Source organism: Alosa alosa, chromosome 24, assembly GCF_017589495.1.
Source record: "Alosa alosa isolate M-15738 ecotype Scorff River chromosome 24, AALO_Geno_1.1, whole genome shotgun sequence".
Taxonomy (NCBI): Eukaryota; Metazoa; Chordata; class Actinopteri; order Clupeiformes; family Clupeidae; genus Alosa; species Alosa alosa.
In genome coordinates, this window is record NC_063212.1 from 23,708,470 (window position 1) to 23,732,263 (window position 23,794).

The 23,794-nt window shown below is 44.8% G+C and overlaps 1 protein-coding gene, 1 long non-coding RNA gene and 1 other non-coding gene across 3 annotated transcripts in view; 1 reads left to right on the top strand and 2 right to left on the bottom strand.

The window, feature by feature from the left end:
• Nucleotides 1-5,421: 5,421 nt before the first annotated feature.
• trnah-gug lies at nt 5,422-5,493 on the bottom strand. The gene has a single exon. It is a non-coding gene; the product is annotated as a tRNA-His (tRNA).
• Nucleotides 5,494-7,437: 1,944 nt separating this feature from the next.
• On the bottom strand, nt 7,438-10,098 carry LOC125289205. Its single transcript, XR_007192595.1, has 3 exons — nt 9,898-10,098; nt 9,004-9,035; nt 7,438-8,405 (listed from the first exon to the last, which is right to left on the bottom strand). It is a non-coding gene; the product is annotated as an uncharacterized LOC125289205 (long non-coding RNA).
• Nucleotides 10,099-14,023: 3,925 nt separating this feature from the next.
• Nucleotides 14,024-23,794, top strand: part of LOC125289320 (nuclear factor 1 B-type-like) — a 125,658-nt gene continuing 115,887 nt past the window's right edge. The window contains exons 1-2 of the mRNA XM_048236073.1: nt 14,024-14,671; nt 19,878-20,409. Coding sequence (XP_048092030.1) covers nt 14,642-14,671; nt 19,878-20,409 — 562 coding nt within the window. The 5' untranslated portion in view covers nt 14,024-14,641. The remainder of the gene's footprint in view (nt 14,672-19,877; nt 20,410-23,794) is intronic.

The following is a 23,794-nucleotide window of genomic DNA, read 5'->3' on the forward strand; positions in this document are numbered from 1 at the left end:
CCTTCTCTCTCTCTCCCTTCCTTTCTTTTCTTTCTCTCTCTGCCCCCCTTTCTCCCTACCTTTCTTTTCTCTTTCTCTTGCTCTCAACCCCCCCCCCCCCCCCCCCCTCTCTCCCCAGTGAGGAGGTTTGTTATCTGGGCATAAAATGTTGTGTTGTGTGGAGGTCCTGGGGCTGGGGCTGGGAGCAGGCCTGAGCTAGACTGGCTCCTCGGCTCTGCTCATGTTATTTCGCTGCTTACTCGGCCCTGACGAGTGCTGCCCAGGGTAATTGGTGAACAAAGACCCCATTGTTGCGGTGGTGGGGTGGAGTGGGTGTGGTGGGGGGTGGGGGTCATGGGCTAGGGGCATGGGCTTGGGTGTGTGTGTGTGTGTGTGTGTGGAGGGGGTACACCGGCTGACTGACTGAGGCCTAAAAAGGAGTGAGGTTGGGGCAAGGAACTCCCCACCTAACGGGAACGGCATGTACCATGTCCTGTATCTCATATACAGCCGGCTGGGTTCAACGCAGTTCACTCTACCTCCGTGGGCATTTGGGTCTAATGGATATGTGTGTGTGTGTTTGTGTGTGTGTGTGTGTGTGTGCGTAAGGGTATATGTGTGTGAGGGCATTGCATGGTGTGTGTGTGTGTGGGGGGGGGGTCTTAAGCACCACTCAGGGGTAAGCTACAGTACGCAGATCTAGAATCTCCAAGTATGCACGGAAGATAGCGACAATTCCACAGTAGGTTTTTTGTTCCCAGATAGCGAAAGTGATTCCTAAGGAGGAACAGGGCTCTGATTCGGGTCGGACTCAAACCAGAACCCACTCTTACTATACACCTGCATACCAGGTGCATAAAGGCACCTTTATCAGGCAGGCGTGGCCCATTTGAGCTCACCTGAGCTATAATGTACGATGCTGCAGGTGTGGGAGCGCCGGATAAGCATTACCGGCCAACCCTGCTGTAGATTGGCCAGATTGTGATGTCAAGATGTCCAATACAGCTCTAGGGAGTCCCTGGCAAAACCATAAGCGCCCCTATATAGTTAAGCACCATTAGCACCCCTATATAGTTAAGCTCCATAAGCACCCCTATATAGTTAAGCTCCATTAGCACCCCTATATAGTTAAGCTCCATTAGCACCCCTATATAGTTATGCCCCTATAGTTAAGCTCCATTAGCACCCCTATATAGTTAAGCTCCATTAGCACCCCTATATAGTTATGCCCCTATATAGTTAAGCTCCATAAGCGCCCCTATATAGTTAAGCTCCATTAGCACCCCTATATAGTTAAGCTCCATTAGCGCCCCTATATAGTTAAGCTCCATTAGCACCCCTATATAGTTAAGCTCCATTAGCACCCCTAGTTAAAACCATTAGCCCTATATAGTTAAGCTCCATTGGCCCCTCTATAGTTAAGCTCCATTAGCACCCTATATAGTTAAGCTCCATTAGCACCCCTATATAGTTATGCCCCTATATAGTTAAGCTCCATAAAAGCCTATATAGTTAAGCTCCATTAGCACCCCTATATAGTTAAGCTCCATTAGCACCCCTATATAGTTATGCCCCTATATAGTTAAGCTCCATTAGCACCCCTATATAGTTAAGCTCCATTAGCACCCCTATATAGTTATGCCCCTATATAGTTAAGCTCCATTAGCACCCCTAGTTAAGCTCCATTAGCGCCCCTATATAGTTAAGCCTCTATATAGTTAAGCTCCATTAGCACCCCTATCGTAACACCCCCAATTATCACCACTTTTGTTCAGAAATTCTAAAACAACGATGTTTTTTAACACTTCAAAATAACATTTACTAAATGAACCTTACATTTTTCAGTAGCCATAGTTGTGTAGATTTGAACAAAATCTGGTTTGGTTCTTAACAGGAGCATTTACTGCCTGAAATATCCGATTTTGTTTACCACGCCGGAGTTATAGTGCTGGCCTGATGGGTCGCCTATTTACACCGTTCAACGGCACATGGACCGGTTAGACCGAGAATTCTCGTTGTGAAATTAAAATTCCACTGGAGCTCCAAGCGGTTGTGTACACGCAGCCTTACAACACTGTTTACAGCTCCTCGAGTCACGGTAAAATGTCATTTTTGGTACATAGCTAATTTAGATACACCTATGTTGTGCGTGGTTATGTTTCTATATAGGAGTCCGCTGTCTTGGTTTGTATAGAAATGGATATTAAGTGACACATACACGCAAGGCGGTGGAAATCTGGGGACCGGTGGAAATAGGGGGAGTTACGATATATATAGTACATCTGAAACAAACATGGCACTTGGGCTTTTTAGAATGACAAATTGACATGAACCTGACCTTGACATGACCTTAGTTTCAGTGGTAGGTTAGTTATCTCAGACCGAAATACTCGGAAATCACTGATCTAATCTGTCTTTCAATCAACACACACACACACACACACACACACACACACACAAATCTGCCTCAGCATCTCTGTCGTGTCCATACTCCTTAGCGCACCTTGATATTTCTTGATGAGGGCCTTCTCCCTGCGCTGGCCTCCTCACCCCGCTGTGATCCACCCCCCAATCCCAGCTCCAGGCTGCCCCAGAGTGAGGCTGCCCCCTGCCCCCAGGCTGCCCCAGAGAAGCCCCCTGACGCGGTGCTCAGGCCCCTTGTTACACTCAATTACGTCCATGCGTTGTTCCTCGACGGGAATAAGATTGTAATGTAATTAAACGCAGTTGATTAGTCTCCCAGCAGAGCTCCTCACTGCACTCTCCCTGCTTCACTTGCCCCTCTCTCTCTTTCTCGCTCTCTCTCTTGGGGCGAGAGACACTGAAATAGCATACAGCAGAGCCACGTGCAAAAAGGAGTATATTTCATAACATGACTCCATTATGTTAGTGAATATTAATGCTACAATAAAAAATGAGACATGTTGATGATACTATCGAAAGCTGTGAGAGACTACGTGTTTTGTTTTCACAAGTTGCGCTCGTGTTGTTAGCTGGTTTTGATGTGGGTCGGGAGAGTTGCACATCATGCCATGTGGACGTTAATAATATTGTCTTCGTATGCACGTCGTATGTGACAACATGTTTGTCGTCCAGACAAAACCCAACAGGCCGAGACATTTCATGCCCAATAGGTGTGCCACGGTCACGCCAGTCAAAGCGTCTGAATGCGGCTGAAAAGACTCACAGAGAGCCGCAGACGCGGACGCATAAAGGGCCGCGAGATAGAAAAGCTGGAGCCGGCCCGGGAAAGCAGACAGAGATAGAGAGATGGGCCCGACAGCAGTTTTGTCTCGCCCCCAGCGGGCGCCCTCTGAGTGCTCCGCCTGCTCCGTGGGGCTTTGTGGGAGAGCGCGGCGAGTGAATGGGGCCATCGGTGGCGGACGCTTGGCAGTGGCCCCCTTGTTTACTCTGAAGTTTCTCCTTGTTTGTTTGTGCGCGGAGCTCATTGTCGGCGCTCGCACTTGACGGCTGGTTAGTGGCTGCTGGGAACAAGGAGGCTCTTTCACAGGCCCCAGCAGGTGCAGAGGATTTCCCCCTGTGTGTGTGTGTGTCTCAGACCTGTCTGCCTGGGCCTAGAGGATTTATACACACACACACACACAGACACACACCCACGCAGGCGTCATGAGAAAAACACACAAATACACACACTGATGCTGAACACATGCAAAAAGCAAACAAACTGTGCTGTGCTGGATTAAGGCTCAAATTGAAAGTAAGTTTGGCGTGTTCCTTATCTAAAGGAAACACACACACACACACACACCCATATTCATAGAGAGAGAGAGAGGGAGAGAGATAAATAATGTAAAATGGCCACATTTGTTAAGTCTGAAGTTTGTCAATTATTTTGTGCTGTCCAGAGTTGCTGAACATATAGGCATAAAGTTTATTATGGTAAATAGCCTATATCGCCCAATTAACAAAACAAGATTATTGTCTAATTGGTTCAAATAGCTCAAGTAACTATAAGTGTTTTTCCCCCTTCAAATGTCCTGAACTATCCAAATCGTTCCCATGCTTAAAAACCTCTCGAGATCTGGCTAGTAGCAATCTTCCTCTCACCCCGGATGGATCTTCAAAGGGCCGGCGGGGGGTTATTTGAATGGAGGTTAGATTGACAGGTTGCTGTGTGTTAGACATTTTTCACAAGGCTAATTTCCCATGCCGATGGTGTCACCGCAGAGAACTTAATTAACCTTTCACACCAGTTGAACTGGGTGATTGACAAGTGTCCGTTGCAGATAATGGGTCATTTGTTTGGAGTGAAGATGTAGACTTCGACTAGACGGAAACGTGGCGCTTCATAGTCAAAGTCTTCGAGATGTCACGTGAAGACAGAAGGTCGTGAACGTTATGGCTGCCCGCACAGTTGCAGTTTACTCCCTAAGACAAGACCTACGACACCTAAACACATTACTAATAAAAACAGTTTAACATCACCTCTTCCCCCGTGAATTTAGTCTTGTGGTTCAACTGCGGTGACAAATGTGTCGTCTCCCTCTAGTGGGGAGAATATATACCGCAATGACGATTTTTTGAAGGAGTAGGTAATTCATTCCATGGGATTTTAATGTAGGCGAAGGCTACACTTCCCTGTTGTAGGCTACTAACATTAAACTCGGCAGCAACTCCTGTCGTTTGACCTAGTCATAATATCGAACATTTAGAGACTTTTCGTTTCAAGAACATATTCGTATGAATTTAAGCGTGAACTCTAACATATAGCCTAGTTGTTTTTAGCAATAAGTCTAAATGATCATGGGATCGTCTCGGCCTGTTCTGTAACCTAGTTGAGTAGCCTACGAAAGGGTATGTTGTGATTAAGTAGGCTAATTATGAATGAGGTGTTGAATGAGCACAGAAAGACATACTTGGAGCAGAAGCGCCGTCCCGTGGAGAGAACTGACTAGCACAACCAAGGCATAGCAAACCACTTCCTGATCAAAGCGTGGCTTGGACGGCACTTGACATTTTAAACATGTATTTAAAAATGCATTATCGCTTTCACTTGTCTCACATTTTGTAGGCCTACCTAAAGCGTATAAAGCTAATTTAGAGCATGGATAAGGTATGGAAAGTGAAGCGCTTTCACAACTTCACAACAAGCCAAGGTTAGTGAGGCTGAACAACAAAACGCGCCAGAAAAGATAGACCGTGCTCTAAAATAAATAGGTTATCTTTCTACTGAAAATAGTGTAACAAAGTGTGTGAATACAGTTATGTGTGTAACAAGTTACAGGCTAACAACACACAAACAGCCTGCAGAACTGCACTGGTTGCACTCGTCATGTATCAACTTAAACATATACTTTATAGATTATAGATTATTACTTTGTAGATAGAGTAGGCTACACGTTACAATGCATTATTTTTGTTAAAGCAGTTGTAAGATAATTTCTAGAAAATTTCTGCTCTATGCCGTGTCAGGTATCAACCTGCCGTGACCCGGATTCGAACCGGGGTTGCTGCGGCCACAACGCAGAGTACTAACCACTATACGATCACGGCGCACTACCGAGCAGATGACGTTGGAGGGGGAAATGTAGGTATATGTTGTTGTGGAATATATTTGAGTGGCGATCTGGCCATGGAAGATCTGCAGTAGTCCACATGTTATTCTATAGCGTGGAAAAGGGGCTTTGGCCTGTTAATGAAGCTATCGAAATGAATAAGTGAGGGTATTTATTATTAAGTGATTATTCAAAATGGGTCATTATTGATTGACCTAAGTAGGCCTAGTGACCCGTTGTTTTATAGCCTAATTATTAGGCTACTCAGAATCTTATTTGTAGCCTCAGGACTGCAGGCACATAGGCATAAACTTTTATTTTATCTCCCGTTATGAAATATTTAACATTTGTCAAACCTTCTGAACTGGGAGCTATTTCAACCTATGGTCTAATAAGATCAGGCTGCTTACATTTGACCCAGGGGTCGGCAACCTTTTCTCTCAAAAGGCCCATTTATTTTACCAGAAATGAAAAAAAAAAATGTATGGGGCCTCAAAGATATCGGAACCATTGAAAAGATTAAATTAAAAAACATCTCTATCTTTATTAGCCTCAGACACACATGGTAGTCGCCATGCTTTGCACATGTGCTGTATTGTACAGTATAATATTTTCACTAACTGTTAATATGTTGGGACAGCTTGGAGCTTAATAACTATATGAAATTGTTAGAAATAATTGATAACGTCCATTTTTAGAGAAAGCCAGGAAGCCACAAGAGAGGAGCTAAAGGGCCGCATGTGACCCTCGTCCCCCAGGTTGCCTTCCCCTGATTTGACCGAAAATCACCTGAGAAGCACCAATATGCTGAAAGATAAACCCTCATTATCTCTAAACTGTGCAAATATATTAAATGGTGATTTAACCCACTCTAATTACAACAAAGCAGATATAGCCTATATTCTAAATAAGAATATATTGCAATATTGTAAGAGGCTGTCATAATTTGTTTTTTAATATATTACAATGTCATAGGCCATTACAGATGCTAAATAGGCCACAGTGAATTAATTATGTAATGAACCATCACCATGACGAATTCTTTTAGCGATTTGTTCTCCTTTTGACCCAACAGTGTTCTTATGAAGTGCTGAGCTGCCACTCACATTCCCACACCCATACATTCACAAACATGTGTCACCTCACGTAGCCTAGTCTGGCCTTCAGCTTCAGCGCTCCCTGTACCCAGATGGGTTTATTTGGCTGTTAATTCTGCAGGATTCGGACACAAGGTCACCAGTATCGATCTATTTATGTAGCCCGGTAGCTGGCACATCCTGGGCATCACGGCAGGGTGGCCAGCGCAGGCTAGATATGCCCCTCACAGAGCTGGCATCCTGTTAGCTGAGCCTTTTATTTACACAATATTGGCTAATATGTGCATTTCAACATCGCTTTCCTCACTAGTGTGTTGTCGTTCAAATTCTTTACATTTTCTTTGAAAGAGATAGACCAAGGGCTTTTTTGTTTTTATTATTATATTTTTTTTCATAGATAGGCCAAAGTTATATTCAAAAATGTCACAATTGAAAATTACGAAGAACGTTTTTTAAAAATATATATTTTTATTTCACATATAAATTCTCACAGGCAGTCACTTTCAGATCATATAAAATTGTAATGTTGATTGATATGTCTAAACATTGCAGCCAAATAATACTCATATACTTCATATGAATATGAACTACTGAAAATATCACAGGAAAGAATAGGATCTTGTAAACCAGTGTTTGATATGGAAGCTTATGATAATATAGTAACGGACAAGGCACTTTTTGTGAAGGGAGAGCAACACAGAGGTGATTGTGTTGCTTAATTGGAGCCACCAAAGGACGTGCGGGGCTTCCCAAGAAGCTCTGGTCCTGTGTCTTCACACTCCACCCCCCCCCCCCCATCACCCCCCCCCACACACACACACACACACACACACACCATACAAAGAGGGGGATAGCCCTGCTTTATGTATTTATTTTTCAAAGGGGAGAGATGCGAGACAAGGAGGCGATTGTGCTCCTGTGCCGCGCGTCTCCCCCGCGTCTCCTCCTGCAGCGCCCCGTCAGAAGCCGCCACGCCGTACAGCAGAACTCCTCTGAGGTCTTTAAAAAGCCCAGATCCCAAAGACTGCTGGCTCGCTCGCTCTTCTGCCACCACTGCTGTGTTCTTTGAAGCTCTGAAGCAGCATGGCCATGTGCCTGATTCCCTGTGCTGTATCTCGGTTACGGATACTCTGCACTGCACAGGGAAGTTGTTTTATTTCTTTTTTTTGTTTTGTTTTTAAAGATAAGGAATTTGATATAAAACTGTAGATCACACCGCACTGTATTGTTAGTTATGGGTCACCCTGGGAAAATGAACATCGCATAAAAAAAGACACCACAACCATTATGAAATAACATGGATATTTTTCCACGTTTTATGATCCTCGGACTCTGCCTCAGCACGTACCATTTAGGAAATCATGACTAGGGTGTGGGAAAGATGTCAGTTTGGAGGGGGACACCAAGGACACATTCTATTTTCTATTCAGTTATTTATAATTTGAACATTTCAGACAGGGACAAAAATAGAGAGAGCGAATGTGTGTGTGTGTGTGTGTGTGTGTGTGTGTGTCTCCTGGTTCCCAAACATTTTTGTTTGCCATTCTGGTCAACTGACAACAGCGGACACCTTGCTTATCCTATGGTGTACACCTATGGGGCACACACACACACACACACACACACACACACACACACACACACACACACACACACACACGTTCGCTCTCTCCACCTTGCTTATCCTATTGTGTCGGGCACACACACACACACACACACACACACACACACACACACACACGTTTGCTCTCTCCACCTTGCTTATCCTATGGTGTAGTTGGCAGTGTGTGGGCAGTGTGTTGTGGGCAGTGGTCTGGAAAACAAGGGTTAAAAACGGGTTAATCTACAGGGAAGAGCGCTATGCAGGGCTCTCCTCCCGTATACTATATAGCTCTCTCTCACACACACACACACACACACACACACATATGGGCCTGATCTGCTGCATTGTCACTATTTGAAATTCCATAATGATTTATGGTGGAGGGTGCATTATTGCCAAGATGTGGGAATTTGTCAGTGGCAAATCTATTCATCAAACATGCCCACTGGAAATAAAGAGAAACTATTTCTTACTGTTAGATATGATATCTAATCCATTGCTGATATTCATTTAGGTACATGCATTATTGTGAAGAGTAGAGGATAATGCACCTGTCTGGTCTAAAAGTGAAGATTCTATACATTTCTGTAAATAGAAAACCACATATTGTGGTCACAATGATTTGAGAAAAGGTTATTTTCATCGCTCATTGTGCCATGATATTAATGCTAGTAAAATTAACATAATTATTTTACCAAACTAATCAATTCTGGAAAACAGGCAAAATTGTAATGTTTTTTTCTTCTTTACAGTGAAACAAAAAACATGGCTGCATAGTTGATTTATAAATGGAAATAGATTTACTCACTTTGATCCCTTCAGGTAAGCAGGTGCCAGTTGCTGAAAAAAAAAAATCAATTCAGCTGCTTTCACCTGTGGTTTGATGTCAGTTTGCTATTTTAATACCCTAATTTGAGATGATGAAGACCCATGTCGTATTTTCATAAATAACAGACTTAATACAAATCAACCTATTTTCCTAATATGCACATTCATTTATAAACCTACACATTAAAATAATGTAAACATGCTTCTGTTCAAAGAATGTTAAATGTTATCAGAAAAAGACAAATAATTGCCCATTTCTCAAATGTAAGCAACAATTGACGTGGATGAAACTGTAAAATGAAATGTATTATGGTAAAATGTATTTGAATACCAGCAGGCTATTGCCTGAATTCTCCGTCTAATGCGGAAAAGCACACCGAGACCAAGGATTTGATTTCCAAGTCCGAAACAAAGGAGGTGATTTTTTTTTTTAATTTACATACGCAATCTGCGATGCAGATTCTTTTTTAATTCTGACACTGTAAAAATTATAAGTGCTGTTTGCTATAATTCTAACGCGTTTATAATTGATGGTAGACATAGACGACTAAGGAAATAGCCTAGGCTACACAGTAAACAGGAGGATGAGGAAGTGAAATTATCGGCGTGGCCGTAATACTTTTTTAATGGTTTGTTAATTTTTAGGCTTCATCGATTTCCCCTTTAGTGGCCAAGGACTCTTTAAAGTCAGCGGCGCGCGTCTATGTGACTGTGTGCACAGTCGGCAGATTCTGCGCAGACGGCAGGGCTCAGGAATGCTACCTTTACGTAACACTCAAACCTATCTGCGACATTCTGAAACCTATTAAGTTAAAATACACAGTCGTTGTCATTAATCACCTCTAAAATAGACTACAGTCAACTTTGCACTTACGTCAGTAGCTGAAGTTCTCCTTAGAAACCTGCGCTCACGTCACGTTTCCAAAGTCACGAAAAAGTCGTCAAATGAGTCTTTGCACGAATAGCCTACAAATCAAGCAACATTCCCACTCAACATTCGGAAATAAACGTGGTGAAACGCTGCTAACATCTGTGACCGCCTTGTTTGCGTTTAACCTTCGATTAGCTCGCCCAAGAATACGTCTTGGAAGTGGGGCATGTTGTGCAACTTTGGAAGCAGGTCTTATTTTGGTGCCACACAGCCCACTCCACCTCCCCACCAAGCCGCTTCCAACGCCTTTTTGTTTTACCTTTTGGGCGCTCATTCTTGGCATGTGCTCGCGACCCAAGTCGGACCACTGCCTAAAAGTGAAGAATAAATGTGACCGCTCACTTGCAAGTTCTCCAACTCGCTTATCAAAGGCGTGTGCTTGGTGCGGGCGTCGAACTCGTGTTTGACCAGGTCGATTAGACTGGTTTATGCCCTAACTATCGCAAAAGCGTCCTGTTTGTCTTATGCTATTGTACGTGCAACACATACAACCTAACACTACGCGCTGCGTGAGTCGGAATGGATAGGTGTGCCCATGAGAGTGCATGAGATCGCATATGAATTATTCGGGGAGAGCGCACGCGTTTGTGTGAGAGAGTGTGTGTGAGTGTGCTTACACATGCCCGTGCGTGTGAGACAGGTTCTGCGCAATTGAATTTAAGAGTGGTGTTTGCAGCAATATAATGTCTTGTAGCAATTTAATTGAATCGTGACGATTCAGTAGGCTACTCATTTAGGCTATCTGATTTAATTTCTAAAGGGATTAAATTGGCATATCAGTGAAAAATATAATCCACCGTTTAAATTATAGTATGGGAAACAAGATAATAGTTTGCGTCCTTGTCCCAGCTCTAGCTCTTGTAAAATATATAAATAGCCATGGTGGGATTTTAGGTTTGTTGAATGAAATGGGCCTTATCCAAAGTGCAGTGCAGAATAAACAGAGGTGTGGGAGAAAAACATAGAAAAGGTGTGCACATTACATGCTTTTGTTTATGAATCATGGATAAGATGTGTAGACAAACATGTGTTCAATTCAGATGCCTTGTTTTATCTCAATTTCAGAGTTAGGCTACGCTATCAGACATGCATTGCACACAAACAAAGGAGTCGTTTCCCGCTGCCTCTTGGTGGTTTATTGGGCAATGTGGCAATATATTTGATGATATGATCTATGAACTATCTTTACTGCAGATCTGTGGCCATGGCTTAAGTGCTCTGGATGAGTGCCATTCTGTGGCTTGTGGCAGTTGGATGCCGTGTCTCTCTTTCACATGAGATGACTGTGGGATTGTCTGGTCAAGGGTCTGGCTTTGGCACAATGTGCCAATATGCCATGATAAGGACAATGTGACAAAGGTCACCACAGTTGAATTCTGAGGAAAATACAGAAGTCAGATTTAGTGTTTCATGTGGGCTAAATGTTTATATCTGCCCACAGCCTTCCATTCCTAGTTGAAGTTATGTCACCAGTCTCTGTTTATTATGCTGGCCTTTGCCGCTTTCATAGAAATAAAATCCTCCGGGTGAAAATTGCTTTGAGGTCTCTGACCTATCTCGCACCGCGTGTTTCAACTTCGGCCGGCCCCGCTCTTGATTGGACGAAGCCTGTATTAATATGCAAATACGAACAGGGGCTGCCGAGCGGAAGTGAGGGGCCTTTAGAATGCCACGGCCCGCCGTCGCTGTGACCAATCAGAGGCCAGGATTCTAGTCCAAGTGCGCAGCTCCCTTTGGCTGCCGCAAGCAGCTGCGCCGGCCGCCAGACAGAGAAAGTAAACGGCGCAGACCTGCCCCGTTCCAAAAGCTCAGCCTCTTCTGGATCGCGTTCAACTCAACAACCAAAAACCTATCCAAAAGTCTGACTTAAAGAGGAAGGAAGATAAAAAAAAAATCGGTGGGGCTCGCGGACTTGATTTTGCCGCCCGTCAGCCAACAATTCTCTTCCGGTGTTGATTTTTTGAAAGCACTACATCGAGAAAAGAAAAAAAGCACAATTTTGAACTTGAGAAATGTGAAGGTACCGGCTTCTCTTTCACGCAGCTTCCAGGATCCCCGTTTATATCCATGCAATACAGTGCAATGGTACGTGAACATGGCATTAAAACATGCTTTACTGTTATGTGGTTGATATTTCTGTTACTGTATTGCGTTTATTTGACTAGTTGGACACCACCCGTCCCATGCCAGGATACGGCCGGGACGAGAGGCACTAGTTGGCTTTTGATCTGTTTATGTTGTACGTTGGCAGCTCTCCTATGTGGGTCATATCGATGTGTCAGGAGTCGGTGGTGGAGTTTTCACCGAAAGAGAGCTGCACTTGGCATTAGTCCTGGGCTCGCGAAGTCTCCCCCCGGCATGTTTGGCAGCGCACTACTCGTGCACATAGCAGCGCAGCGCGGATACATGGGAAACTCGCCTGCTGAACTGCTCTCAAAATATAACGTCAGGCTATTTGTGCATACCTCCTCCCTTATGGACGCACAAGTAGCCTACAGATCGGACGGGCATTTAGATCGCAAGAGTACCCCTGGGCGTGTGCTAACTGTTTACTTCCAGCTCCCAAAACGACACTTATATATTTATTTCGATTAGAAACACGTTCGTTTGTACTGACGGAGGTTTCGGGAGTGTGTTGTAACGCTGGTGTAGGACACCAACAGCGCATAGCCCACCATCGCGTCTCGTTGTTCTGCCTCGACTGGGAGAGCTGCAGCCACCCCTATTGAAATTCAGGCAATGCCTTTATGATAATAAAAGTCATACTTATGCACAGTGGGGTTAGCGCTTGGCAACTTGCGAGTCGGGGCAGGGGGGTGGGTGGTTTGGGAAGTCAGCCTAGACTTTGACACAAGATGCCTATGTGACGTGATGTGAATCATTATTAGTCCCGCGGACTGGCCGGTCTGTTCCCTTCCTTTCTCGCAGGACCTCGACGACTGTAGCCTATATACACTTCAGCGCTATGGTATTCTCTATATGCATAAGGCTACTTTGTCCCCAAATTAAATTTATTTTTAGCCGTTTTGGTCATATAGGCTAAGTATCTAATCTTAATTAATCTTAATCTTAATTATCTTCTTACAGTCATTTATCCTTTGAAATCATTTATATGTGCAAATGTTTTTTTTTAAGCAGACCTCATTTTATCAACACTAGATAGATTTAGGATCCCAGTTTAAGTTCATCGCAATTCTCGGGACGTATTAGGCCCTGTCAGGCGGTCGGTATGGTCAGTCTCGTAGTCTTATGTTGCAAGCAGAAAACTTGAGGGCGCAGCCATGCATTGAAACGGCCTTCCACCTCATTGTTGCGTGCCAAGTTTTTTTTTCTCCTTTTGGCCGTGCAAATATTTCCTCTTTAATTGTGTAATTTCCAGGTCTTGCCAGGTGAACATTTGAACACATTTCTATGACACATCCTTGCCACGCCGCTCATTTCAACAACAGAACACCACCGCTGTTGTGCTTTTTAGCCTATTAAGAAGCACCCTTATTTAATAAACTACCGCAGGGATCTTCATTCCTCAATGTGTAGCATACTGACAGTATTTCCACAGGACTTGCTAGTTGTTTTAGAAGTAGCTTGCTGCTGGCATAATTGCCTGTTAGAGCAGTAGCCTATTTTTTTGGAATAACACTTGAGGTAACATTGCGTCGGGCACAGACTTGGTCCTGATGTGGCGTTCTCCCTGCGGGTCCGCAGCAGATTATTTTCAAAGTTAGCTATCCATTGCCTATGCGCACTGGGATGCAAGAGCAAAACATGATTATTTTTTTAAATAAAGACTGTGGGTGTATGTAATCAGATATGTTGATATCCCCATCAGAATACACATATATTGTTATAAAAATCAGAGGTAGAGTCAAGGCCTGCAGTGCAAAGTAGCCTACACGGAGAAATTGCCATTTGATTTCTATACGACTGTCCTGAGATCGTATAGAATCGAAGCGGAAATTTCCCCCCAAGGCGCTACGTGCGAACGCCAGGCCTCGTTTCAACTTCTGTTTGGCTGGCCCAAAGTCTGCATCCTCCCCTGCAATCCTCCCCAGTCGCGAGGAGGGAGAAGTCCGTGCGGTTTTATATGTTTCGGTTGGAGAGGTAGAAGAGGAAGAAGGTGGGCTGGGGAGATGGAATGCGTTTGCTGGAAGAGGAGGAGTGTATGACTGTGTAATTAAATGAAAGAAAAAAAATCGGGAGACTGATTTGTCAGGATCGAAGCGACCGGAGGGTGTTGCTGGTATTTGATATTATATCAAGTTTGAAAAGCAAACACCGCGGGATCAGAAATTTGGCGCCTGCTAACAATCATATTGCACTTGTGAACGAGTTTTATTTTTTGATTCGCTCGCTAAAACTTGGGGGTATTCCTCGATTGTAGTGGCGGTATTTTCTGTTATTCATTTAAGCGAATTCTAACTGATGCATCCGGCTGGTGTGAAGTTCATCTGGTTGGATCTTCTGTTCGTCTGAGGCGCATAGGGAACGGGACGTATACGCGTAGAGCCTTTGGATTTGCAAAGATCCTCGGTGTTCCTGGATAAGACGCTTCGCTTGGTTTCTAATAAAGAGAACTTCACAGAAGTTGCAGCTCACTAGCCAAGAATGAACCGATAAGATCCATTTACCTGTTCTTCCGGGGGACTTTTTGGAGCGATCGAAGTATCTTTTTTGGTCGAACAAGGTCATGATGTATTCTCCGATTTGTCTGACTCAGGTATATGTCCTTGCTTTTATAATGATTATCACACCACTGTTGCCTTTTGTTTGTTAATGCAGATATTTAATGTGGAGTTGCAATATTCACAGTTCTTATGGATAATTTACCTAATATACAGCACTGTATGCTATTTTATCGGTGTACGATTTAAAATGTATATGAGTGTATTTTGTAATACGGAAGACAAGTGTCGATATAAATCATGCGGTCGTGACCACAATGCAAATGTAATCCAGCTCATGTTTAAAAGTTCGTGTGCGTGCCCATTGTTGCAGCACGTCCCATTTGCAGTGGTAAAGAGTAAACTTGTTATAAGAGGAACAGTACCATGGGTTGGCTGCCGCTGAATGTATAGACATGTGGAATGGTGTTCGCGGATGCCCTTGTAATTGAAAACCTTAGTTAAAGCTGAACACCGCGGCGTAGCCCTTGTCTTATCTACGTGTCTGCGCTTGCCGGGTTGACCTCGTGCGCATTTTCATTTCACTAACAAATTATTATGGTCTTGTGCAAACTTTTTGATTTAGTAGGCCAAATAACCGCGTGGTCCCCCGGATAAAACAAAGCGCAGGGTGAATTTGCCGGGACTCTCACGCTGTAAGCAGTGTCTAAAAGTGAGGAAGCGCGAAGCGTCCCTGCTACTGATCCAAAAACTTGTCCGAACCAGAGTTTAAGTAGTTTTTTAATGCACTCTTCGAATAAACTTTTTTGTCCTCATCCGATGTATTTTACGGGACCTTCAATCCGACTGAAAGCCCCTCTTCTTCACGAATTAAGATTAAAACAAAGATAAGACTGCATTCAGTCGTTGGATAGAGCGCACTGGTCTTTTGGCTGACACATTTTTACTGTTTATATTTTCTTTGGCACCGGAGAGTGATTGACTGAGATAGGGCCAGAGTACAGTGGAGTTGCGACCGCTCGACCGTAAATACCGCGCACCTTGTCACTGTAGATACTGCCATATCAGGCTGTTTTTCAGATTGATTATCTCTGGCAAATGCATATTTCATAAACCAAGATCATAGATCATGATGGATTTTTTATTTTATTTCTACCGTTAGATTTTTGTTGGAGATGTGAATAATTCTGCTCCAAACGAGACAATCAGAGAAATTGTGTGAAATTCTGAAGTCTGTTCTCAGAATGAGATTCAGAGGATGTATATCCCCCTTTCAGATATAGTAATTGATATGGCCTTCTAGTAAAACTTCCCCCCCATAAATTAGAAATGCAATAAATTGTGGCTTTTTTGCCCTTATATATTACATATATATTATATAATATATATATATATATATTGTTTTTTTTTATTTTACTAATATGAACAGTGGAATTGATCCCATGAACAGTGCCAAAATATGTTGGCAGTATCATGGTATTATAGCAAACATTTAGCATTTATAATGCAGTTAGTGTTATAATTCTTCTAATAAGCTTCTTTCATTTTCACTTTACAATCCAGTATATTCAGAATATGCAGTTGCTCCATGTGTGTGGGTATGTGAGGCTATGTGCATTTATTTTATGCATGTGCATGGATGTGTGTGTGTGTGTGTGTGTGTGTGTGTGTGTGTGTGTGTGTGTGTGTGTGCGTGTGCGTGAGAGAGAGAGAGTTGGAGTAGGGGCAGCTGGCTGAGAAGCAGCTCTCAGACAAGGCTCTGCATGTGTGTGTGTGTGTGTGTGTGGTTTTCCTGGCCTAAGCGTGGGGGCTATCGCGTGGGGGGCAGAGATATGGAACACACTGCTGGTTGCGGTCTCCCTAAAGCACCGCGACTTGCCACAAACTCACACACACACACACACACACGCACACACATACACACACACTCAAAGAACAATATGTGGTTTAACTCTTGCCGGGCCCTGCCAATGTGAAGGCGGAGGAAAGGAGACAGTGTTCACAGGTGCAACGGAGTGTGTGGGTATCCTGTCCCTCACGTTCCTAGCCCCTCTTTTACCACACACACACACACACACACACACACACACACTCACCACCGCACAGGTGGGCCACACACACACACACACTCAACCATTTGGACTCTTCCTTAGACTTTTATTTCTGTTGTTAGTCATTTGTGTTGTGCACATGTGGATCTGAATGGGGTATGTCTTTGGTAACTTGAGTTTGGTTAGTGAAAAACATTTGGGTGCACTCACATTTGAAATAATAATATTAATTTCGGTAGATGCTTTTGTCCAAAGACGTGCACCAGAAGCGAGTGTGTTACAGTGTTACACTGGAGCTTTCGGACAAATAATGTTTGCAGGAGAGAAGCAGGAGAGTTAAGAAAAGAGTTGCGTCACTAACGACGACGGCCTCGGTACAGGCTGCGCCACTGTGTTCTGCTGTGAGAACTCTCTTGAAATGAAACACAACCGTTTGGTTTTGGACTGGATGCGCCTCCTATGCTTCTCTGAGATGAACACTGATACCTAGAAATGGTGAACAAATGTCCTTTTAATTGTGCGTAAAAAAAATTGGCATCTTGCTCGTTGCACCTCCCCCCCCCTCCCCCGTTGACTGCAGCAGAACAAGCCACAAACCACGGCAGCGGAGGCATGCGCGCACCACAAACACGACTTAACCCTCTTAGCCTTCAGGGAAGCTCCTAGCTTGTTGGAATCCTTGGCTTGGCATGGGTAGCTGCAACGCCAGTCTTACCTTAGAGATCGCCTGCCCGCCCACCACCCCACCCGCCCGCCCCCAACCCAGCATGTGCCCTGGTGTGCCAGGATGGCCACTTCACTGTCCATATTGGTTAGATTTGCTGGGGGTCGGGAATAATTGCTGTGCGTCGGTGAGGTGAATTAGGCTGCTCGGGGCGAGCCCCCGCCTCTGCTGCTTAAGTGGAGCGACCCCCAACCCCCCCCCCCGGTGCCCTCGGCTGGCCACTGCTCACACTGACCAACTCTGCCTGGGCTTTGTGTCCACACAGGCACTTCAAAGCTTTGTCTCACAAACCTACTTGAATGTGAAATGCTATATGTACCTGTGTGTGTGTGTGTGTGTGTGTGTGTGTGTGTGTGTGTGTGTGTGTGTTAGAGGTTAGAGGGATGTTTTATTTTTATTTTTTTATTTTCCCTTTAAACGTTTGATTAAACAACTGATTTAAAAACTTGCAAAGACTAATATGCAGTTGTTATATGCAGTCACGTTAAGCCTTTTTCCTCCTTTTTAAAAGACGATTACCCAGCAATAGGCCTATGTCTTAATATTACATATTCTTTAGGCCATTGTATTGTAAATGCAAGTTCTATAAAAAAAATGCTGCTTAAATAAACTGCACAGTATCATTCTGATCTTGTCCTATAGCACAAATACAACATAAAACACCTGGCTATCATTATCTGAAACAAGATTTTACATACCACACGTTTAGGTGTGTAGTGTACGTGCAGGGTGTACAGAGATTAATATGTAGGCCAATCTGAAAGAAGCATGGATTTGATTTGGCTTGATAGGGTCGCACAGGAAGGGTGTTTATCTAAGTACTAGAGCTTTATTAAAGCTATGAATTCATTTACTGTTGAAAGGGCGACATATCGGCGATAAGGTACATTTAAAATAACATTTTAAAGATGTATTTGCCAGCTAACGTTAGACCCAGTTGACTGCACATATGCATGTATTGTCAGTATCTGAATTTGAACTTTTCATTTCTTGATAGCTATGGTGTCTGCAGTAACAATATTTCTTTACATTGACGATACTTGGCTAGCCTTACAAGGGATGTAGTGTGTGCATTGACTCTACTTTATTACCTCTGCTATCTGGATGAGCTGTTTACATTTGTGTTACTGCCATGCATAATATTTAAATGCGCTGCCAAAAAAAAAACAATTATTGAATTTTCCTGAATGTATACGGAATCATTCGTGATGCAGATTATTTTCCCTAGTTAGTGTGTGTCTTGTGTGTGTGTGTTTGTGTTTGTGTCTGTGTCTGTTTGTGCGTGAGCGTGTGTGTGTGTGTGTGTGTGACCACGTTCCTCCTGCTTCACCACCCCCAACTCAGTGATGGCTGCCCTGGAATGCTGGCTGCTTCGATAAGAGAGTGTGTGTGCGTGTGTGTGTGTGTGTGTGTGTGTGTTGCTCTGCTCGCCCAATGCCAGGCTGTTGGCTGCTGTGTGTTTCTGGGCTCTGCGCTGTTCTCCGCTTCGCTACTCTACGTTACGTTACATTACATTACGTTACGTTATGTCACGCTAGGCACCGCGCCACACCACGCCACGCCACGCCACGCCACGCCACGCCACACCGCACCACACCACACCACACCACACCAGAGCACACCACACACTTTAGACGTGCGTCCTGCACCACTGTGGCTCTGGCAAAGGAAGCATTCGGTGACGTCCGTCTGTCTGTCAGGCTGACCGTCCTCGCTACCCTCTGGCAGCACGCAACACACACACACACACACACACACACACAGACACACACACCCACACCCAAACACACACACACACACACACCCCAAACACACACACACACACACACACACACACACACACACACACACATTCTCTCTGCACTCTCTCTGTGGCACCTGCGTCCGTCCGGTCCGTCGCAGCACCCAGACACACACACACACACACACACGTTGCAGCACCCAGCCCACGAGGATTGCCCGTCCTGGTGCCCGCGTGCCAGTGCTGCGATGGTGGACGGGGTGGCTAATCCCCTCGGATGGCCGCTGCTGCCAAGAATGGTGGTGAACCAGTCGTGTTTCTCATTCTGACCGAGACGAATATTACTGTTGGTTTGAGTGCCGTGTTTGTAAATTTGGAGTGGATGGATTCGGGAAAGTGTCCAAGTGTTTGCTAGGTCACTGCTGTGTAACTTGGAGTTTGTTTACAGTGGTCAGTCGTTTCGGGGTCGGGTTGGGTGCTACGAGAATTGTCTGTTTTCTTTGTTGTTGTTGTTGTTGTTGTTGTTGTTGTTGTGTTGTTGATTTTTTTTTCTCTGTGCTGTATTTAAAAGCGAGAGAGGGAAAAAAAGTGTGTCTGTTTTTGGCCGAGACCAGTCTTGGCTAATTGAGCAAGCGCCTTTGCCAAAAGGTCACTTCTGCTGAACGACTGTTCACGTTAACTTTTTTTGTCTCACTCTCTTTTTCCCCCCTTCTCTCTCTCTCACTCTCTCTCTCTCTCCTGCTCTCTCTCCCTCTGTTTTCCCCCTTTTTTCTCCCGACTGGCAGGATGAGTTCCATCCCTTCATCGAGGCTCTACTCCCTCACGTCAGAGCGATCGCCTACACGTGGTTCAACCTGCAGGCCCGCAAGCGCAAGTACTTCAAGAAGCACGAGAAGCGTATGTCCAAGGACGAGGAACGAGCGGTCAAGGACGAGCTGCTGAGCGAGAAGCCCGAAATCAAGCAGAAGTGGGCCTCCCGTCTCCTGGCCAAGCTCCGCAAGGACATCCGGCAGGAGTACCGCGAGGACTTCGTGCTGAGCGTCACCGGCAAGAAGCACCCGTGCTGTGTGCTGTCCAACCCTGACCAGAAGGGCAAGATCCGGCGCATCGACTGCCTGCGGCAGGCCGACAAGGTGTGGCGGCTGGACCTGGTGATGGTGATCCTCTTCAAGGGCATCCCTTTGGAAAGTACGGACGGGGAGCGGCTAGTCAAATCTCCGCACTGTACCAATCCTGCACTTTGCGTCCAGCCACACCACATTACCGTTTCGGTCAAGGAGCTGGACTTGTTTCTCGCCTATTATGTCCAGGACCAAGGTAAGCCGACCCTGAGAGGGCACGAGTGGTCTCACACACACACACACACACACACACACACACACACACACACACACACACACACACACACGAAAACCAGTCTCTTGGCTCTGGGTGACGAGACATTTTAAAACGTTTTTTTGTCAGAAGTGCTCAAAGGTGGTGGTTTTTAAGAAAAAAAAAAAGAAAGAAACAAAAAAAAAACCTTAACATCTTTTCAGTGTCCAGTTTCTGTAAATTGAACATATTTTTCCTGCAGGAATGCATTACAGAGCTGCTCTGTTGTGAGGGAGATAATATTATAAATTATAGAAATTCCTCCTCGGCTCTTGCATTGGCAGTTCTATAAACATTGTCAGTGTTATTTATCTGTTCAGACACAAACATGTAAATCATGCTCATATTTTGGAGGGAATACTATGAATTACTTGGAAAAAAACCTGACAAGATTGCACATGTTCTAAAACAAATGAAACGTCCTGTGTCTAGTTTATCAAAACCATGTTCACGTTAAATTAAAATACAGAACAGTAGACATGACAGTATCTAAGAATGGTTTTATGATGTTGATTATCTGTAAAAATAATAATAATAGTGTTTTGAATTTTGCTCTGGCAGATTTTTTTTATCCATAATTTTCAATACCTCTTGGAATCATAGACTGTGGTGAATGACAGACCCAGCATTTGTTTTACCGTTATTTACTGCATTGGAAATACGTAAAAAATACATAAAAAACTTCTCAGTCCTCTCAGCATATCACTGTCAACAAATCTCACTGGTAATGCCTTCAAAATGACATGAAACAATTGTATATTTTATTTTTCCTCTGATCAGTTGTGTAAAACATGTAAGAAAAGTCTAGAAGAGGGAGTGATAGTTTTCAGCTGAGTGTGTTGTAGATTTTTATTGCAGAAGTGCTTGTCTGTGGGAAACTACAAGAGAGATTTTTCTCAGGGGTAAAAAAAAGAGAGAAAAGAAATAGGAGTTAAATTCCCGATCAGCGTTGGAGTATTTGCAGCAAATATTTTTGTGAGCTGTCGATACTTTTCTCTCTGCCGTACGAAAAGCTGAGCAGCGCGGACCGCGCCTCCGCCGCGTTTGAAAAAGCTGGCCAACCTCTTGTCAGCGCGTGAGTCTGAGAATGCAGACACCTTTGCCAAAATGGAGGGCTAGCGAGCGCTATTTTCTCACAATCACTGTCACTGGCTGGAGTTGTGTTTAAAAGGAAAAGCTTTTAAATGCTACCATTCCTCACCGCGCTCTCCAACACGGCGGGCGGCTTGGCACCAACACTCCGCCACTCGCTCCAGTGTGTGTGGAATGTCATAAGCACAAAAAGGCTTGACATATTTCACTGGCAGAGTGTGTGTGTGTGTGTGTGTGTGTGTGTGTGTGTGTTTGAGAGAGAGAGAGAGAGAGGAGAGAGAGAGAGAGATGAGAAGCCGCGTAGAAGGCCGTTATCACGCGGACTCGAGCCTCCATTTTATATTGTGAGCAGTGCCAGCCGAAGCAGAAGGCATAGAAGAGTGACAATAATGGTTGCCACTGGCATCAAGGTTGGCAACGGACCCTCTTTTGTGTCTTTGTAGGATGGCGCTGGCTCTGCGGGGTGGGCACTCTCCGGGTCGCGCAGAGTAGAGTCTCTCCCGACGGTGAGGCCTCCTCGTCACTGAGCTCACAAAAGCAGCTTCTGCATCACTCGTCCAATTAATAAAACACTATTCCGCTTTGTTTTGATTTCGACACATTACTATCCAGTATCCCTAATGTAGGAACATATCAGTTTTTTTTTTGTTTTGTTGTTTTAACCTTTTTTTTTAAAAAAATATTTGGATTCAGTCGCAATTGAAATTCTGCGAGAGTGAGATAGAGTTTATGTAACGTGATGTGGTTAGTGAAATGGGATCGCTGGGGGGTGTATAGGTTTACATGCCTGTATGTTACAATTTGAAATGTGTAACTTGCGCTCTCTGGTGCCAAGTTGGCAGGCTCCTCTTGAAAATATGCTTTCACTGAAGTAGAAAGTATTAGAAAGAATAAACACCGGCCTGCCTGCCAGCTGCGCTGTGCAGCGTTTTGGATCGTTTCGATCGCAGACACCACTACACACATTTCATATCACTGCTTTTTCCCCCTTTCAACTTAATTCTTTTTTATCTTCATTTTTTTTAAGGCTTCTTTTTCAGTCAAGTAAGGAGACAAAAAGAGAAAACCAGACTTAAAAAAATCTAACCCGTCTAATGCAGTGGCTGAAGGTTTGGGCTGCAGACTGTTTAGTTCCCGCTAAGCTAAGCTATGCCCATGCCCGTGCCCATGCCCAAACAATGCGGGCACATTATGCCAGCCGGTGGAGAGGCGGCCATTTTGTTTGCATGGTGGCAGGCGAGAGGCAGGGAAATTGCCAGTAATGGTTGTTAGAGGTACGGAGGTTGGCATCAAACCCTCTTTGTCTGCTTACGGCGTGCCTTTGATTCGTTGGTTGGCATCCGCAATGCAGTGCCCATGCTGGAAACTTTCTCCACAGTAGCAGAATGGCTGCCACTGCTAGCGCCGACACGCTTTGTTCTTCAGACTGCCACACCGAATAAAAAAGCAAACAAAAAAAAAACAAAAAAAAAAAGAGTAAAACAGAAACAAAAGGAGCAAATGAACGGATGATGCGCTAGACAGCTAAAACAATGATGTTGATCTGAAGCACAGCAATCTTATGCTCGTTTAGGAGGAGAGTGAGCATTTTGGCTTTTTCATGACTGTGAGTAGAGGACTCGCACAGTACAGAACAGTTTAGCTGTTTTTTTTGCTGCAGCGCCGTAAAGCCTGCGTGCTCCCGCCCTGCTCCCTGCCCAAGTCCTGCATGTTTCTCCCACCTCTGAGACGGGACTGGCCCCTACTGACCCCTCCTGAGCCCCTCAGAGCCCCTTAGTCCTGCTCATCCCGTCTTAAGGAAGGACGCGGCGTGCTGCGTCGCGCCGCGCCTCTCGCGGGTCTGCCAGGCGGGCTGGCGGGCCCTGTAAGCGGGGGTCCTGGTCTGGGCGAGCAGCAGGATTAATGGGAGGCACGGCAGCGTCCACTGAGAGTGGTCTGTGCCCGCTGAATGGAACAAGGGGCACTTAGCCCCGTTGTTTTCGGGCGGAACTGAACTAAGCTAGACAGAAACTGCCATGGCACCCTTGTGTACGCCAAGATGAATGCTAACCGGTGTGTGTGTGTGTGTGTGTGTGTGTGTGTGTGTGTGTGTGTTGGGCAGGGGTGGCTTGCAAAAAGGGGCTTGGGGTGGGGGAAGGGTGTGTGAGGAGCTGGGTGGTGTGTGTGAGTTGGCGGGCATGGTGCCATGCCCTACCCCCTAAGCTTTCAAACGCTTCTGCCAGCCATTGTGCCTGCT